The sequence below is a fragment of the Nicotiana attenuata genome, unplaced genomic scaffold (assembly GCF_001879085.1).
Source record: "Nicotiana attenuata strain UT unplaced genomic scaffold, NIATTr2, whole genome shotgun sequence".
NCBI classification, from domain to species: Eukaryota; Viridiplantae; Streptophyta; class Magnoliopsida; order Solanales; family Solanaceae; genus Nicotiana; species Nicotiana attenuata.
The window spans coordinates 101,554-121,886 of NW_017670382.1; the positions used below are offsets into that span (position 1 = coordinate 101,554).

The following is a 20,333-nucleotide window of genomic DNA, read 5'->3' on the forward strand; positions in this document are numbered from 1 at the left end:
TCTTGGGGGAACTCTTTTATTGAAGGCGCGAGACAATCGAGCTTGATAACATTCAAGACTCGGTTGAGCTTCCAACCTTTTCTCATTAAGAGCCTCCAACTCTGCTAATCGAAGTCGAGCATTTTCTTCATCAGTGATGCCTTCTTGAATAGCTAATTGTAATGAAGGTATTTGACGCTCGAGTGGCAAGACGGCTTCAACTCCATAAACGAGTGCATAAGGGGTCACTTGTGTTGGCGTGCGGTGAGCTGTCCTATATGACCATAGAGCTTCTTCCATGGTCATTCCAATCTCGTTTGGATTTGGAGATGACTTTCTTTAACAAGTTGCATAGAGTTTTGTTGAATGCCTCAGCTAGACCATTAACGGCAGCATTGTACATCGAAGAGTTACGTTGCTTGAAGCCAAAGAGATCACAATATTCATCAACCTATTATCGAATGGCTTTCCATTATCCGTTATTATGTAACGAGGAATGCCAAAGCGATAAATAATGTTTACTCGGATGAAACTTGCAACATTTTCCTTCTTTACTTCCTTAGGAGCAACAACTTCAGCCCATTTTGAGAAGTAGTCAGTTACAGCCAAGATGTATAGGTGCCCACCAGAGGACTTTGGCAGTGGTCCAACAACATCAAATCCCCAAGCGTCAAATGGCTAGGATGCAACAGTCGGGTGCAACACTTCAAGAGGTTGATAAATAAAATTCGCATGGAATTGATAAGCCTCGCATTCGAGCGTAGTCCAAACGATCTCTTACCATCGTTGGCCAATAATATCACATCCTTTTTATAAGGAAGTGGAGCTTTGGTCAAGACTGGTGTGACCCACATACCCCAGAATGCGCTTCTTGCAAAGCTTGGAGTGCTTCATCTTCCCCTAAGCATCGCAAGAGTACTCCCTCGAATGATCTTCTGTATAAGGTATCTTTGTAGTAAAGGAAGCGAGGTGCACGACGACGGATTTCAGTCCTTCTCCGCGGATTTTCTAGAAGTATCTCATAGCATAAGTAGTCGATAATAGGTTGTCGCCATTCTTCTTTCTCAACTTCAGAAACAGCGACAAGATGCTTGAGTTCATTTTTTTCACCTTCAGCCTCATTTGACGGCGGTACTACCCATTTTTGGCAGATAGTAACTTGTGCTTGATCAGGCAGGATTAACGATGAAGCTAGGGCAGCTAAAGCATCAGCCTTCTTATTTTCTTTCTTTGGCACATGCTGAATAGTCACATCACCGAGCCACCCTATTAATTTTTAAGCGTAATCATGATATGGGCATAGTTCAGGCTTCTTGACCTCGTATCTACCTAAAAGCTTATTGACCACTAACTAGGAATCACCAAAGACTTGCAATTGCAATTGCTTCACATCAACGGCCATTTCAAGCCCAAGTATTAATGCTTGATACTCAGCAACATTGTTGGAACAGAGTTGTGTTAAAGTGAAGGAGTAGGGCAAGACTTCACCTTGGGAAGTGACAAATACTACACCAGCACCATCTCCTCCACGACGCGCAGCACCATCAAAGTACATCTTCCATGGAGGTTGAACTTCAACGACCATTGCGTCCTCATCAGGTAGTTCGTCAGTTAGCTCCCAATCATCAGGTATAGGGTGATCTGCCAAGAAGTCCGCTAGTGCTTGTCCTTTTATGTCCTTTTGAGGGATGTTAACGATTTCAAATTGTTGAAACTGGAGGTACCACCTTGCTATTCGATCACTAAGGCAGGTTTTGACATCACGAACTTGAAGGGATTTACTCTAGAAACCAAACGAACGACATGAGCTTGAAAGTAATGCTTCAACTTTTGGATTGAGAAGACTAGCGCCAAACATAACTTTTCAATTGGCGAATAATTCATCTCATTTGGTGTCATCATCCTGCTCAAGTAGTAAAGGGAGTTTTCTTTCCCTTCAATATTTTCTTGGGCCAACAGCGCTCCAACAGACCTTTCTTGTGCTGAAATGTATAGTATCAACGGCTTTCCAAGTATAGGGGCTGCCAAAACTGGAGGCTTCATCAAGTAGGATTTAATGCTCTCAAATGCATTGATACACGCTTGGTCCCATTTGAAAGGGACACCTTTCTTCATAAGGCGACCGAATGGTTGGCACCTCCCAGCTAGGTTTGAGATGAACCTTCTAAGGTATGCTATCTTTCTTTGCAGACTTTTCAATTCATGAATATTGCGGGGCTCGGGCATTTCAAAAAGGCGTCCACTTTGTCTTGATCAATTTCGATCCCTCGATGTCGGACAATGAAAAAAAGGAACTTTCCGGAAGTAACTCCAAAGGCGCATTTCAATGGTTTCATCCTAAGTTGGTACCTCCGGAGCAACTCAAACACCATTCTCAAGTCTTTCAAGTGGTCGCCCCTCTTTCTTGATTTTACCACCAAGTCGTGCACATAGCATTCGACATTCTTGTGGAGAAGGTCACCAAAGATATTCTGCATAGCTCTTTGGTAAGTAGCACCAGCGTTCTTCAAGCCAAAAGGCATTACCTTGTAGCAATAAATACCTTTGGGGCACTGAATGCAGTAAGCTCTTCATCTTTTGGCACCATGCGTATTTGGTTATAGCCTGATGAACCGTCCATAAATGACATTACTTCGTATCCAGTAGTAGCATCGATCATCAGCTCTGGAATAGGATGTGGGAATTCATCTTTTGGACACACATTGTTGAGATCCCTTAAGTGAACGCACACTCGAATCTGGCTATTTTTCTTCCTTACAGGGACAATACTTGAAACCCATGTTGGGTATTTAACTTCACGAATAAAGCCAGCTTCGATGAGTTTGTTAACTTCGGTTTCAATCAAGGGAACCAAGTCCGGCCTAAAGCGCCTTTGGGCTTGTTTAACAGGACGAGCACCATTCTTGACGGCAAGGTGATGGACTGCTACTTTAGGGTCCAAGCCAAACATTTCTTTGTAACTCCAAGCAAAGACATCCCTAAACTCCTTGATAACTCAATATAAGTGCTTTCTTCATCAACTTCTAGTAAAGCACCTAGGTAGGTGGGTCTTGGTTCTTCATCAATGCCAAGGTTAACTTCTTTTAAGGCATCAATCGTTGCCTGCACCCCTTCTTCAAGTTCTGGTGGAGCATCTTTTGCATCTTCATCTTCTTGAGGGTCCCCATCATTGAAGGATACGTGATAACATGGTGAAACATCGTCCAATTTCTCGTCATCCTCCATTAGAGATAAAACACCATGCTCGCCTTGTGTAGTAACATCATACGAAGAACTCATACTTTCTTCGTCTTCATCACGTTCTTTAGTGTAGACCACAGTGTATGGCTTCACCTTCAGTACTTCATCACACGAAACCATGACTTTTGTTTGTCGCCTCATTCTAGAAGGAACCAAACTTTGGAAATCTTTAGGGATCTTCTGAATTTTGGGTGAAGCGGGTGTTTTTGTATTTCGATAATTTCTCTGGAACTTATTCCCCTTCTTTAATGGACCCAATCTCTCAAATACAGAAGTTCTCACAGTTGATTTTCCAAGTCGATCAAAGACAGAAAGCATGTTAGAAGCGGCAGATTCATCTTTTACAATGATATAATTGCTACTCGCCCTTCTTATTGAGATGCGTACTGGTGACGGTTGCTTGTATCCCAAACGCGTGGTTGCCTCGTTGCAGCTTCTAATGGGATCTTCCCTAACTTTGACGGCCCATTACGATTGTATCCAGCTTTTGCAAATAGCTTGTAAGCGTTAGGGTCAAAACCTTCATCTGTTCGCTTTGTAGGGAGTGCCACATTCTGCAAACCATTTTGGGCTATAAACCCTACAAGCGGCTTCGAGGACAACTTTACTTCCTCAATTCGTTTTAGCGGAAGAGTTAACTCCTTTAGCGTGTTAGTTTGGAGATTAGATGATTCGCCCTCGTCTTTCTTCCTTTTAGGACATATTAGAGCGCGGGACTTACTTTCTTTCCATAAGACGCAATATCCCCTCTATGAGATTTATTCGCGGTGGCGTGTACCTCATCAGTAACAGCTTTGGCTTTACCAGTAGTCAGCTCAACTCTTTCAGTTATGGGCTCGTCATTCTTGCTTTTCATGCCATCATAAGCTTTTATCTCCTTCACAATGCGGTTCTTCAAGTAGAACTTTGCATCGGTGAAGTGTGACTCTGCCTCGGTGAATGGCTAATCATCAGCAACTATCTTCTTCTCGACTTCACCCTCGTAGTATTTTAAACATTGATGGTAGATAGATGGAACTACTTTATTCTCATGTATCCAAGGTCTTCCAAGCAAGACATTGTATGAAGTCTTCTCGTCGATTACATGCAGCCATGCACTTGATTGCATATCTTCAATGGTGATTTCCAGCCTGATCGCGCTTCTGGCTCTTTGCCCTCCTTGGTTGAATCCTTGGATCATCACACGACTTTCTGAGAGTTCGTTCATTGGAATTCCAAGCTCTTTCATAGTGCGAATTGGCAAAATGTTCACTGAGGATCCTCCATCAACCAAAATTCGATTTACCCTTTCATCACGCATATAGCCAACCAGGTACAATGGGCAGTTATGAAGAGTGTCACCTAGTAGAAGATCGTCATTTGTGAACGTGACTTTTTTCTCACAAGCATTAACTTCTTGAGGCGTGGACTCGATGAGCTTTTCCGAAGATGGTGCCAACGGTAGGTCATCACTCTTTTCCTCCCCTTTGTCAGCATGGCAACAAGAGGCATCGACACCCCCATGGGAAATCTTCGTGCGAAACCAACTTGGTAAAAACTCCTCCAAGGTCACTGGATTTCGTGGCTTTTGAGAGTGGTGCACCTCCACTTTTGCTTTCTTTAAGTGCTTAACCGGATTCCATCTCCTTGGTCTTTTTACCATCATTTTCCTTGTTGGTTGTTCGATTCTTTTCGTGGGCTCCTTCTGTGGAGCCTACGATGAGTCACTAACGTCCAACCTTCATCATCATCAGGTTGATTGACTTCAGCTTTGTCATTCTCCAGTAATTCTTCATCTTTACTTTCTTTAAAACCACATAATTCATCGGGACTGAATGAGCCAAAGGTGATAGAGACTTGGTTTGCGCTTGCTTTCTCATCTTCAAGCACGATCTTCTTTTCGCGAGCCAAGTCCATAACTTTGTCCTTGAAGACAAAGCACTTCTCCAGAGGGTGGCTCACAGGTCGATGGTATTTGCAGTAATTTGGGTCATTTGTTTTCCCAGCTTCATTTGGTCGCTTCATCTGCGGAAGCTCAATGAGAGTTAACTCGGGGAGTTCTTCAAAAATAGCTGGCACATCAGAATCGAGAAATGGGTGCTCTTTCTCTTACATTTCTTTTAGAGTCAACTTTCCACTTGGCTTATCTTGAAAAGAAGTGGATTTCATACTCTGCTTCTTGCTCACCTTCGTTGTGAATTTCACAGGTGATGTGTTGACATTCATAGCTTCTTTGTCTTCAGATTTGGGTACAAACTTGCTCCATTTCCTGACTTCTTGCTTGTCGTTCCCTTTTCGAGGCTCATAGATAGGCAACCTTTCATTTCCAGCGGAGGCCATGCTCAACTCCATGTCATGGGCACGACTCGCAAGTTCTTCAAATGTGCCAGGCTTGATACCTTGCAAGATGTAGCGTAGCCCCTTATGCATGCCTTGGATGCACATCTCTATGCCCGAAGCTTCACTAAGCCTATCTTTGCAGTTGAGGCTTGCATTTCTCCAACGATTGATAAAGTCGATAACTGGTTCACCCTTTCGTTGACGAGTATCTGTAAGTTCTATCATACTCACAGTACGTCTCGTGCTATAAAAGCGATTAAGTAATTCTTGCTCTAGTTGATCCCAGCTATCAACAGATCCAGCCTCGAAGTCCGTGTACCAATCAAAAGCATTTCCTTTTAATGAGCGGACAAACTGTTTGACGAGGTAATCTCCATAAGTCCCAGCATTGTTGCACGTCTCAATGAAGTGCACCACATGTTGCTATGGATTGCCTTTGCCATCAAACTGTTGAAATTTTGGAGGTTGATAGCCAGCACACATCTTCAACATATCGATCCTTGAAGTGTACGGCTTTGCGTAGGTGAAGGAGGACTTGGAAGAGACTTCATATTTGTTTTTTATAGTCCATTCATTGAACTCCTTTAGTTGATTGATTGGAATCATCCCTCCGAAGAGACTGGAATTTCCTTAGTGGATGCAACTTGTCGTGGAGAGGATCAATCTCTTGAACTTCTCGGAGTTTGCCGGGTGCATGGGTGAATTCTTCTTCCATCAAGATTCCCATCCTGTCTATTAGCTTGTCAATTCTAGCCTCTTGATTTTGCATGCATTTGGTCAAGCCAGCGATTGCTTCCGTCAAGTTTGCCAATTGCTCCTCCACAGATGAAGTATTTGTCACCATGGCTTGCATGATTGTCGTGGACGATGGAGAGTAGCATGGATTTTCACACAGATTGATCCTTGATTGGCTCACGCTATGTGGTGTAAGTGGGGAGGACTCATCACTTGAAGCATCATCATCTTCCTTCACAGCAGAGTGCTTGGGTCCGGAGAGGTCAAGCAGAGCAAGAGTTTTCTTGATCTTTTCAGCAACATCACTTCCTCCTTCAAGGTGCGTTTATGGAAGATCTTGCTCCTTTTGAGGATGAAGATCCGAAAGCAAGGGTTGATGCAGACGGCACTTGGGGTGCTTGTTGTCCTAAGGAGCTTGTTTTGCTCCTCGTAACTGGTCTGAAGCTTCCAAAGGTAACATCGAGGATGTTTTCCACATCAGCATAGAACCTGGAGTTAGCAGCCTTAGTGGAAGTTGAACCGGAGTTGATTCTCTTTGAAGCCATTTCAATGTTCTTGAACTTTGGTGATTGAAAAGTTGAGATGAGAGGTAGAGATTATCCCACTGGGCATGCCAGAATTTGTAGACAATAAATTTGCGTCGAGAAAATAAAATCAAGACCGAAAAATATCTCAACAATCGTAGTATTTTATTTCAAATATTTGAATGTTACAACTCTATAAATCCTCTTATTCTTCTTTCCAATAGTAAATAAATTCAAGGGCTTTCGAGCTTGATCTTGAATCTATATTTGTTGCCACGAATGATAATCTTGAATTCAACTAGTACGAACTTTAATTTGAACTCGCACTCCTTGAACCTTGATTTGTTCTTCGTTCTTGAGCCTGAACTTGATTTGTTCTTCGTTCTTGAGCTTGAACTTGATTGCTTGAAGCTTGAAATTGTGGAGGAATTTGCAGTGTTTGATTCACGAGCTCTTTCTTGCTTCTTGTTATAACTTCTTGTGTCTTTTCTGGATTATGAAGACCCCTATTACAGTTGTGGGAGGGAAAAGTTATGATAAGAACAAACTCTTTCCGACCAATCAAATTGAAGTGTGACAAGGCCGTATTTGATTGGCCAGAACATGTCACTTGCACACGTGGCGCGTTGGCCTTTTAATGTGACTTGGCATGCCTTGTCATTTTGATACGTGGCATGTTCCAATTAGCCCTTCCGTTTGACTTGACGTGCCACGTCATTTGACACGTGGCGCAAAATATGACCTCTAGGAAGATGACATATTGGGCCTAATGAAGTATGCTCATCATTCGTAGCCCAACTAAATGGGCTAGCCCACTCATATTTATTGGACTTAAATAATTAATTCAAGGGAAACTTACACAAATGTCCCAAATAAATCTCAACTTACCAACCTCTAGCCATTAGTCATAGACTTACCAAAACTAGCCAACAAAAATTGAAAAACCAAATAATAGGGTTCTTTCTCTCAAAGAATCACATGCAAAAATCACCTTTCATATTTTTAAGCGTGATTAACAACATTAGATACAAGACGGAAAGGAAATTTCATGGACGGGTTAGCAATAAGGTGATAAAATACAAAAATCTATACAATATTCCAAAAATCTAAACAAAAAAGAAACTTTTTCAATGGGTATAGTTGAAATTCATTGAAAATATATAGATAAGTCAATATACAAAATTTGAGGAAGATTGGAGGTGATTTGGACTGGTTTTGTATCAAAATTCGTAATTAAATCGAGTTCAAAAAAGTCTTCTGCGACACATGTATCAAACATGTATCACGCATGTATCACACACACAGGTATACACGTGATACACAATTGATACAAATATGATACATATGTGATACACAAATGATACACAATGTGATACACATAATCATTTTTTTTCATGTTCAGCTTTTACTTCGAATTTTCAATTCAAACCACCTCAAAACTTCACCAAATCATCCCAAAACTGAGATTCAAGCGCCTTAAGTTGTGCCCAATCTATTCTAATAACACTCACTCAAAACAAAGCAAAAATTTGATATTTTTTTGCTACAAATAGCTAATTGGCTAAGTTGGCTAATATTAGTAATATTTTATCAATTGGCCAATTTTTGTAATGAGCTACTTATAAATGGACATAGCTGGTAATTTCCCTTAATTCAATTGTATTAGCCCATAATACTTATTTGGACTAGTTTATTTAAAATATAATCCAAATTATTTATTAAATTTGAATCCAATAAATTTTACATGCCTACGGTGTCATATGCATCTCCAATATCCATCACCACAAACTTCATTTTCCAGATGCTCAGAAACATACTAATCAATTCTGCAACAGTTCATTCGCTGCCTTCAACCATGCATCATAAATTTCATCTGAAAACAGCACAAAGTGTACCTGCAATTATGACAGATGCAAGAGGAAATAATTGTAGTCAGCACTCAGCTCTAACAATCAGAATCTGATCTTAAGCATGAAAATTTGTACTGATGCTCAAAATAGTTCTTTAAGCAAAAATATACACAAATAGATTCAAATTTTCAGCATAAAAATGGTTTTGGTAACCCTGTAGCATTTGCAAAGTATTACAAAATGAGGATATCACTTTTAATTGGATTATATTAAAAATCATTTGTGGATGGAATGGGCATTTTGATCTACTCTTTCCACATGTAGGTTATAAGGTATCACATTAGGATGTAAAGGTGTGTACACAGTAAAATCAGCATATACAACACTCAATCACAGTGGGCAACAGGGATTCAAATGGCCTTGGAAATACGGAAACCGAAGATACCTTACAAGGTGGTATGTTTTTCTTGGCTAGTAGCTAAGGAAGCATTCTTGACTCGAGAAAATTTAATGAGAAGAGGGTTGCAGCTGTGTTCTCAATGTTTCTTGTGTGAAAAGATTCTGAGCATAAATCATCTCTTCCGCAAAAAAGTTACTGACCAGATTTGGCAATTAATTCTCCACGTGAAAGGAATCGAGCAGGCTATGTCAAAGAATATACGAGTGCTGTTGGCATGCTGTAAAAATACTGGAGGTACTGCTAGATAGGAAAAATGGTGGCAAATGATACCTGTTTGTGTATGGTGGACTGGGGGGAAGAAGAGAAACAGAACATGCTTTGAAGGAACCCGCAACTCTGTACAGAAAGCCAAGATGACTTTCTTTATTTTTTGGCAGAATAGCCTCATAAACACTTGTATTTTTTCACGTTTGTCATCCCGGTCCTTGTACTCAACAAAGTTTCATCCAGACACTTATAGTTATTCAAAATCAATATTCTAAACCCCTCTGACCGTTGACCGGGTCTATGTGGCAACTTAACAGGTGAGCTGGACAAAATACGTGCATTTCACGCATATACGGAGCGTAAGTATAATTATTTAAACCAAAAAATAATTAAAATGATTTAAAAAAAGGAAAAAGACAAAAAGTTAAATGCAAAGAAAAGTGCTTTCTCTTTACGTTTTTGCATCTCCCCCTCCTCCCTTCTTCTCTCTCCTCCTCCCTTCTTCTTACCTCTCCCCCATTTTAACCCAAAACCCAACTACAATACAGCCGCCACAAATGTTCTTTGTCGCCCCAGATTAAATTTTTTTTTCAAATTGGTAATAATTTATGAAGAAAATTATTTTCTAAATCCCCCATTTTTGGCCCAGATCCCAATGTTCCCAAATTGGGGAGAAAGTTCTTTTCTAAATCCCCCATTTTCTCCCCCCCCCCCCCAAAGCTTCTGAAGACGAGTTTTGCAAGGAATTTCGGATGGTTTTTAGGATCATTTCGGATCGATTCTTTTTTGTAGTTGATTAGTGGTGCTATAGTGAAGTATTGGATGTGGAAAAGCGTTTTAGCTGAAGGGTGATCGGAGAGGAGTTGCAGGCGTTGGTACGACGATTTTTAAGAGTTAAGTTGAAAAAGAAAAAGAAAAAGAAACAGAAAAAAGTGATTACTGATGGAAAATAAGAGTTACATAAATTCTCTCTCATTGTTTGTATCATAACATTGTAATGTTACTCAATGGACTATTTTAAAGGTGGTGATAAATGTATGGTGAATTGTGAAAGAATAAAGATGGTGAGTGTGGCGGAACGTGAAGGTGGAATGGAAAAGAAATTTTTTTTTAAAATAATATTAAAAAATAAATTAAATAATAAAGAAAATCTGATGTGGATACTGATGTGGCATCCACATCAGGGCGTTTGAAGAACACATGCGGAAGAGGGGTTTAGAATATTGATTTTGAATAACTATAAGTGTCTGGATGAAACTTTGTTGAGTACAAGGACCGGGATGACAAACGCGAACAAGTACAAGTGTTTATGAGGCTATTCTGCCTTATTTTTTGCTTGGTGTAAAGAAGATATTCTAAATGATGCTGAATCTCTCATAAATATCATAGAATCCTTGAAAGAAGAGCAAGGATATTATTTTGTTTCTTTTGAAAAGTAATATGGTTTCTGCACAACCTTTGTGCTGACGATATATTAATATTGTTAGCTTTCCCAAGAAAAAGAATGTTTTCCAGAGAAAAAAAAATTATATATATAAAGGACATCATCTATGAAAGTATCTCGACTGCAAACCAAGAGACAGTTTAAATACCCAAGCCAGCCAAGATGTCTTCTCACCTTCGAGTGAGACTAAAAAAGTCCCTCAGCGAGTTCCATCAGAAAATGATATCAGGTGATTTCAGACAAAATTTTCAAAGACGTGTCTAGATCAAATTAATAGTTACTAAGCAAGAATAACTAGAATTGTTACTCAAGCAATTGCAGTGTTTCAACAATTAGGCATGGCTCTTTTATATTCAATCCTGCAGATTCTGCAGCTTCTAGTTCTAAGGGATTAAAAGTTGAACTAAGAGCACACAAGCTGTTCCAGAACTTCCATGTAAGGTTATAGCTAACAAAAGAATTTCCAAGTACCAAACGTGCATTCATATAGAAGTATATAAGAAAGTTGTCAAGTCCAGTACATGGGAAATAAATAGAGTTGAAGTTGCAGGAGAAAATTCATACCACATGACTTTTTTTTTAAACTGGTAACTTCCATACCACATGACTTTTAAATTACAAGGCTATGAACATTATGTTTTAATATGACGTTTAAGTTATTAAATTGTTCATCTCAATCAGAGTAGTATGCAGTAAAGGACATATGATATAGGATTCCATGAACTTCATAAGGTTCACCCAGAGCAACATGCCAATAGACCCCAAGGGGGGCTTTTCCCTGTTGGAAAAAAAAAATAATTTGGGAGAGCAAGACAACAAAACACTCAAACACTCACAACTCACTTTAAGAATGGAGAAGAAATGATATTTTTCATTCAACTTGACTTGTTCCAAATGGCTAGCATACATGGGTATTTATAGTAGAACTCCTACATGTATCTAGCCTAAACTTCATGTAAACACACTAACTAAATTCACATTAGTCTACACTAGTTCATACATCTCATAATGAAGTTCACATTAGTCTACATGCTAATATGAACTAATCTAAACATATTTAATACAAATGTGAACTAATGGAAACAAGTTTATTATAATTTTAACATCCCCCCTTAAACTTGTTTCATCACTCCAAGCGCCATCCTTAGCTTTTGAAAAACTTCAATCTTTAATGGCTTGGTGAAAATATCCGCAATTTGATCTTGCGACTTCACATGCTCAAGCTCCACAACTTTATTAGATATACAATCTCTAATAAAGTGATACCTTGTATCTATATGCTTGCTCCTTTCATGAAATACAGGATTTTTGGCTAACTCGATAGCCGACTTGTTGTCAACAAAAATCTTTGTGGCATCCTTTTGTGGTTGGTGAAGTTCCTCCAACAAACTTCTTAACCAAATTGCATGACAAACACATGAGCAAGCTGCAACATACTCCGCCTCACAAGTTGACAAAGTAACAATTGGTTGTTTTTTAGAATTCCATGTAAATGCAGAATTTCCAAGAAAGAAAACAAACCCAGTAGTACTTTTACGATCATCAATATCACCAGCCCAATCACTATCACAATATCCCACAAACTTAGAATCCTTAGAAGATGAATAAAGAATTCCATAATCAAGTGTATCTTTGATGTACCGAAGTATTCTTTTTGCTACCTTTAAATGGGAGGTAGTAGGAGCTTCCATAAAGCGGCTCACAAGTCCAACACCATAAAGAATATCCGGCCTTGTGCATGTCAAGTACCTTAAGCTTCCAACAAGACTCTTGAAAAATGTGGGATTTACATTTTCTCCATCTCCATGCTTGGATATTTTAACTCCACATTCAACGGGGGTGCTCACAGGATTGCAATTATCCATCTCGAACTTCTTGAGAATTTCCTTTGCATATTCTCCTTGAGAAATAAAAATCCCATCCTTCCTTTGTTGCACTTGAATGCCAAGATAGTAGGACATTAATCCAATGTCCGTCATCTCAAATTCTCTAGCCATTGCTTCCTTGAATTCTTCAAACATCTTAGGATTATTTCCTGAAAAAATCGAGTCATCTACATACAAGCAAACAAGTAAAATGTCTCCATTTTTAGCAATTTTTACATAAAGTGCATGTTCATGTGGACATTTTGAAAAACCATTTGCTTGAAAATATTTATCAATTCTACTATTCCAAGCCCGCGGAGCTTGCTTCAACCCATATAAAGCCTTTTTCAATTTCAAGACTTTATTTTCTTGTCCTTCAACCTTATAGCCCAAAGGTGATCAATGTAGACTTCTTCTTCCAATACGCCATTCAAAAAAGCTGACTTCACATCCATTTGATGGATTTTCCATTGATTTTGGGCGGCCAAGGCAATGACAAAGCGAATTGTTTCCAAACGAGCAACCGGTGCAAATACCTCTTCATAGTCAATACCGGCTTTTTGCTTGTATCCTTTAGCTACTAATCTTGCTTTGTACTTTTCTACTTCACCCTTGGAATTTTTCTTTAGCTTGTATACCCATTTGACTCCAATGGTGCTTTTTCCTTTTGGAAGTGTGATCAACTCCCATGTTTCATTCTTTTTTATTGCCTTGATTTCTTCATCCATGGCATCTCTCCATTTGGAATTTTGGAATGCATCCTCAAAGCTTATAGGCTCACTATCCACCAATAAACAAAAATGAGTAAAATCATATAAATCATTTCTTACCACTTCCGTGTTTTCATACAAGTCACGGAGATTTCTACTCTTGTGAGGTGCTTCACTTGAACTTGAACTTGATTCCTCCACTTCTTGATTTTGTGGCGGAGGTGTTGATAGTGGTGAGATAGGTTGCTCCACATCTTCTTCATCATCATCAAATAATGGACTCTCACTTTTGTCATCGAGCTTGGTCCTCTTTTCATCATGTATATGTGCATATGCAATGCTTCCGAAAACTCGCAAGTGAGAAACTTTTGGCTTGAAACCACTCCATGCCTCTTGAGGTGTTTTTCCATGAACACGTTTTGTGTGGCAACGATTTAGTAAGTATACCGCACAAGCAACAGCTTCAGCCCAAAATTCCTTTGGCATATTTTTGCTCTTCAACATACTCCTCACCATGTTAAGAATGGTCCGGTTCTTTCTTTCCACAACGCCATTTTGTTGTGGTGATCTTGGCACGGTTAAAAAATGGCGAACTCCATTTTTCTCACAGAAAACTTTGAATTCATTTGAGGTGAATTCTCCACCATTGTCCGACCGAAGTGACTTAATTTGATAGCCACTTTGTTTCTCCACCATCCTCTTGAATTTTTTAAAGGTTTCAAACACCTCTGAATTTGCCTTTAAAAAATAAACCCAAGTTTTTGTAGAATAATCATCAATGAAAAGTAAAAAATAATTACTTTTACCAAGCGAAGATGGCTTGATAGGTCCGCAAACATCCATGTGAATTAACTCCAAAGGGCATCTTGCTCTTGTCAAAGACTCTTTAGGAAAGCTTTTTCTAGCTTGCTTTCCAAAGATACATCCTTCGCAAAATTGGTTGGGATGATTAATACTTGGCAATCCATTCACCATGTTTTCTTTATCCATCAACCTTAAGCTATCAAAATTCAAGTGACCAAATCTCATATGCCAAAGCCAAGAGGAGTCTTTGGCACATGAAAGTAAGCATCTTGGAGCATCATTTTGAAGATTTAAAAATGAACATTTTATTATTAGCCATAGGAACTTTAGCTAATAATCTCCCTTTTTCATCTCTCATAAACAACTTTTTATCTTTCAAATGAATGTCATAATTTTCCTCCAAAAGTTGTCCCAAACTCAAAATGTTACTTTTCATCTCCGGCACATATAAAACATTAGAAATTAATTGATGACTTCCATCCTTCAAGCGAATTAAAATCGTACCTTTTCCTTTGATTTTAACACGTGAAGAATCTCCAAAAGTGATTGTGCCACGATTCAACTCTTCAAGTTCCACAAATAAATCCTTCTTTCCACAAATATGGCTACTTGCACCGGAATCAAGGTACCATCGGTGCTTCTCGGCACTTTCTTCTCCTTTGCATGCGAGAAGCAAGGTGGCATCTTCATCTTCATTTTTGCTCTCCACGAAATTATTTTTCTCTTCAAAGTTATCTTTACATTCCCAAGAAAAATGACCAAATTTATGACAAGTATAACATTCAATATTTGATTTGTCATACCTTCCTTGATTTTGCCTCCATCCTTTCCCTCTTCCACGACCTCTTCTTGAATTAAAGTCTTGGCCTTTATTTTCTCTACTTGAAGGTGGTTGACTACCTCCTCTTCCACCTCTACCACGACCTCTTCCATTTCCACGGCCTCTTTGTTGCGAGCCACGCCTTTCATCTTTCTCTTTGAAAGAAAATTTTGCTTGCAACGCTTGTTCAACCGATTCTTCTTTCGGTTTCTTCAACTTCTCTTCATGTGCTTGCAAGGAACTCGAAAGCTCGTCTATGGTCATGGTGTCCAAGTCTTTGGACTCTTCAATGGCAACAACAATAAAATCAAATTTTGAAATTAAGGATCGTAGTATTTTTGCCACGACCCTATCGTCTTTCAACTCTTCACCATATCTTTTCATTTGATTGACAATAGCCAAAACTCTCGAAATATAATCCACAACATATTCATTTTCCTTCATATGCAATGATTCAAACTCTCCTCTTAAGGTTTGGAGGCGAACTTTTTTCACTTTGTCCAAACCTTTAAAAGAAGTTTGAAGAATATCCCATGCTTCCTTGGAGGTTGTTGCATTTGCAACCTTCTCGAACATCTTGTCATCCAAACCTTGATGGATGAGAGTGAGTGCCTTTTGATCCTTCTTCTTTGAGGCAACGACATCTTCTGCTTCATCAACACCGGACTCTACTGGTTCCCAAACATCATAGGCACCAAGCAAGGCCTTCATTCGAATACACCAATTTCCATAGTTCTCTTTTGTAAGCATAGGAACTTGGAATGGTGTTCCGTTAGAATTCGTCATCTTTTCTCCAAGTTTGTTGTCTTCAACCACACCGGCTCTGATACCAAATGTTGGAAAAAAAAAATAATTTGGGAGAGCAAGACAACAAAACACTCAAACACTCACAACTCACTTTAAGAATGGAGAAGAAATGATATTTTTCATTCAACTTGACTTGTTCCAAATGGCTAGCATACATGGGTATTTATAGTAGAACTCCTACATGTATCTAGCCTAAACTTCATGTAAACACACTAACTAAATTCACATTAGTCTACACTAGTTCATACATCTCATAATGAAGTTCACATTAGTCTACATGCTAATATGAACTAATCTAAACATATTTAATACAAATGTGAACTAATGGAAACAAGTTTATTATAATTTTAACATTCCCTAGCCAGTTTTTCATGGGCAAAAACCACAGGGAAAATAAAAATAATCTCAGGTGGAATTTCAAGGTAGTGGCTTATCGTTGGACTTCTCTGTTCTCGTTGTTTGGATACAAAATCTATTGGGCAAAGATAGACCATATTCATTCCAGAATTCAAAAGTTTTTCATGTATGGGATAAAACAGAATGTTGTCCCCCATGTGCCTTTTGTGACTTCTCAAGAACAGAAAGAAATCCAGAGGGCTAAATCATGGAAAAATTAACTCCATGATATTAGGAGCTTTCTTGTTTTTTTATAATTTTCTGTAAGAATACTGAAGGGGAGCCTTGGCGTAATTGGTAAAGTTGTTGCCATGTGACCAGGAGGTCACGGGTTCGAGCCGTGGAAACAACCTCTTGCAGAAATGCAGGGTAAGGCTACGTACGATAGACCCTTGTGGTCCGACCCTTCCCCGGACTCCGCGCATAGCTGGAGCTTAGTGCACCGGGCTGCCCTTTTTCTGTAAGAATACCGCATCGCAGTGATGTTTATGGAGGTCTTAAGCCTTCACAAATCATTATATACAATCACTTTCTTGGGTACTATTAAGACGCTAGTAATTACATATATATACGTTTATCAGCAAAAAGAAAACAAAAACTAGGAACAAAATGCCAACATACTATGAGTAACAGTGGAGCCACATCCACCATTATCAATATTTCTGCTTCAGGCGAACAATTTCACCAACATAAGATAAGAACACTATGAAGTATTTTAGTCTCAACAGATATGTGACCTATATTGCAATCAAGTTCTGAGCAAACCAAAATCCATAAGCAGATAATACCTCTTTGAGCTCACTGCCAAATTCTTTGACAGTAGATATAGCCACAGTGGCAGCTTCATCAAAAGGATATCTGTAAAGCACAAAAAAAAAATGAAGATTGAGCACAATTAACCGTCCATAGCTGCTAAGATTATATATTGTTCCTAAAGGTGATTATACTGCAGAATCATTTTTCCTAGCTCATTAACATGCAAACAACTTAGCACAGGTAGTACTCATAAAATAGAAGTTTCAAAACAATCATATGCACGATGTGGCAATACCTAAAGAGTCAGGAAGGTGTAAATTTGGTTATGCAAAAAAAAAAAAGGTTACCTCTATGATATGTTCAAACTAAAGACTATTGAACTAATTTTCTCGGTCAACAATCAACACATATCACCAGGATATAAAAATTTATTTGAGCAGAATTTAGGGCATGATACACAATGAAACAAACAGATAAAGGAATTGACTCCAACATTCTAAGTGATTCCCTAATTTTAAGTGACAACTTGTGCCAAAAAAAAAATGAGGGGTCAGCAAATTTTAGGTGGCGAGATGAAAACACAAAAAAGATTCAGAAGACAGAATTAATTAGCTGTGATCTTAACATAACAATTAGATTAATTTCGTACTGTAGCTTCATTAAGGCAACAATTTTCATATAATCAGTCCCTCCAACAGAACATACAAGAAAAATAAGATAACTATTGTCTAGGTAATGAAATGTGAGATCATGCAGCAAACTCATTCTGTAGTAGTCGCAACATATTCGTCTTTCATACTCAATAGCTGGTGCACAATTTAGCTTTGAGAAGGAACCATCACAAGCATAGCTAAATCAGCTGAGGTTCCCTATAAACTTGAAAATGCATGGTTAATCCATATGAACTCACCCGAAGACCCCACATGATATGGCAGGAAAAGCAATATACTGAATGTTGTTCTCATTTGCCACACGCAGGCTATTTCTGCAGTATAGTTAAGAGAAAAGAGAATCAAATAAGGTATGACATTTAAACCAATTTATGAGGAATATAAAACAATCATTCACAAACCTATATGAATTCGTCAAATAGGCTTTAGGATTTGGGACAGCATCATATATTGGTCCAACAGTGTGGATTACATGAGAAGCTGGCAATCTAAAACCTCTGCAGTAGTTTTCCCCCACAATGTAAGTGTACTGACACCATACTACATAAAACTGACGGTTCTAATGAATTATTGAAGTGAAGCCAGCGACTGAGAACATACGGTGTAATCCTTGCTTCTCCTGTTGGGCAGCGAACTCCAGGACGTACCTCTGGGACTTTGTAGCATGCATCTCGTAATTCTGGACCAGCAGCTCGATGTATGGCTAGAAATGGGGAAACATGAAATTAGACTGCATATGCCATAGAAATTGTAATCACAGTATAATTAAAGAATTACCTCCATCAGCACCACCACCACCCAGCATTCGCTCATTGGCAGGATTGACCTGTATAAGAATGGTGCAAAGATAAAGACCACAATTACACTAAGTGTCATGAAAAATAGACAGAATCAAATATATCATAAACCCCAAGGAAATGTCATAGGCAGAACTGAATAATATCATCAGCCTAAAGAGAAAAGGTCTATTATATTGGATATACTTTTCTTAAAAATACATAGGGGTACTGCTTTCCTCTTCTATTGTACTTGGAATTATTTATAGGTCACAAATGAATCCAAAGTTCTTCTGATATTTACAACACAGGGTAAACCTTAAGTCAAGTTAGAGCTAATACTGCTCAGTAGGGTAAGCTCTCGATATAGCCAACCTGCTTTATTAGATTATCTGATCTTCAACTTTTTCTCTATGAAGGATTAAACTTCTCTAAGAAACAAAACATATAAGAATCAAGTCGGAGACTTAAACATTAGTATAATATATTATATGCTTCGAAGCAAAATTCTCATATCACGAGCAAAAATGCTCTTGGGCAACTGTAGCGGCACTTTTTCATTCCCAATCAAGATATAAAACACTCTTATATTTTTTATTCAGTCTGTATATGTCAGTACATAACATCTTTAATCATAAATTTTAATTCGATTATTTAAAGTTAAAAGACAATTCAGCTAAATTCAAAAGCATATATAAAAGCAGCGATACTCAATACTTACAATAGCGTCAGAGGATCCGTCTACGGACCATTGAGTGATATCACCTTTTTGAATCTTCAACAAGCTCGACGGAGTTAACTGAAACGTAACGCCGTTATCTCCGCCGTTGCCCATGGTTGAAACGCCGGCGATACTCGATCTTCGTCTGGCGCGTGCGACGGTTGTAGACCGTTGAGTAATGGAAAGGACAGAAATGGGCCTGATGAGAGTGTGAATGGCAGTAGGGTGAGGGTTTAGTGAGTGGAAGTTTCTGGAAGAGTGAGCGCGTGAAGTTTGGAAGTTTCGAGGGGTTTTACGGGTAAGTGGGAGAGAGCGGAAGAGGGTTGTACAGAGTTTGCGAGTGAAAGTTCCGGAAGATGGAATCATTTCTCCACTGGATGCGCTGATTTTGGAGCTAATAGAGGGAAACATTCATTTCATATTTTCAGTGGTGAGCACTCTCTGTGCACTTGGTAAATCCCGAGTGTGTAATAGTCTACAAATCACATTGGTATGTAAATCGCATTAGTCAAACCCCGTGCGACAGGCTCAGACCCAGAGGGCATTAAGGGAGGATTGACTCGCGATCGCACGTGTGGACAACTCCTGTTGAGATTAGTAATGATTGTAGTGGTTAAGTTTCATTAGTTAATTAGATTAGTTGTAACTAACTTACCTTAGAATAGAGTTAGTGTAACTCAAGTTAGCTTTAGTTTTAACTCTAGTTAAGGATTAGAGTTGATTTTATATATTTGCATGTACAGATACTGAAAACAGTTGTATCAATACAGCTTCTTCTTCCTCTGAAATATCGAACTACATTTCTCTTCTCTAAACTTAGATCTACAGCTTCTCATCCATGGTAAATCTTCATGGTTAGCTGATTTCTTCACTCCAAACCCAACTGGGCCGTCCCTTTGGGACTTTTAAATTTAATAATATTGAGTACTTTTGATCCAACTTATGGTACTCCCCAAATGGATTGTTTAAAATTAAGGGATCCTTAAACAAATAACTGGTCATATTCATTATTTACTTTTTCTAGCTATATACATAATTTATACATTAATTTTACATAATTATACACATATAATATATAAATTATGCATATATTATATCTCCAACGGCTAGTTTTAGTTTAACCAGTTGGGTGGATAGCTATTTGGGTTAATTCTTCTTAAAATAGGAATATCATATATTTTTCACGTGTCCAAGCTAAATAACAATGACGATAAGTAGTTTGTTTAATTTTATTCTTTTATATATTTAT

General features: G+C 38.6%; 1 protein-coding gene across 1 annotated transcript; it reads right to left on the bottom strand.

Moving 5' to 3' along the window:
• Positions 1 to 8,423: 8,423 nt before the first annotated feature.
• LOC109238659 (macro domain-containing protein VPA0103) lies at positions 8,424 to 19,545 on the bottom strand. The gene is made up of 7 exons (XM_019405145.1): positions 19,085 to 19,545; positions 18,365 to 18,413; positions 18,188 to 18,290; positions 17,989 to 18,084; positions 17,827 to 17,901; positions 16,949 to 17,018; positions 8,424 to 8,692 (listed from the first exon to the last, which is right to left on the bottom strand). The coding sequence occupies exons 1-7, from the start codon at positions 19,493 to 19,495 to the stop codon at positions 8,618 to 8,620; spliced, it is 879 nt and encodes a 292-aa protein (XP_019260690.1). The 5' UTR covers positions 19,496 to 19,545; the 3' UTR covers positions 8,424 to 8,617.
• Positions 19,546 to 20,333: the final 788 nt, after the last annotated feature.

Excerpts from the sequence above, each read along its gene's own strand:
- LOC109238659 (XM_019405145.1), bottom strand. The coding sequence starts at position 19,495 with ATGTTTCCCTCTATTAGCTCCAAAATCAGCGCATCCAGTGGAGAAATG. Across the intron at positions 18,291-18,364 it reads TGGTGGTGGTGCTGATGGAG|CCATACATCGAGCTGCTGGT; the intron begins GTAATTCTTTAA and ends CCCCATTTCTAG. Across the intron at positions 17,019-17,826 it reads ATATCATGTGGGGTCTTCGG|ATATCCTTTTGATGAAGCTG; the intron begins GTGAGTTCATAT and ends TGTGCTTTACAG.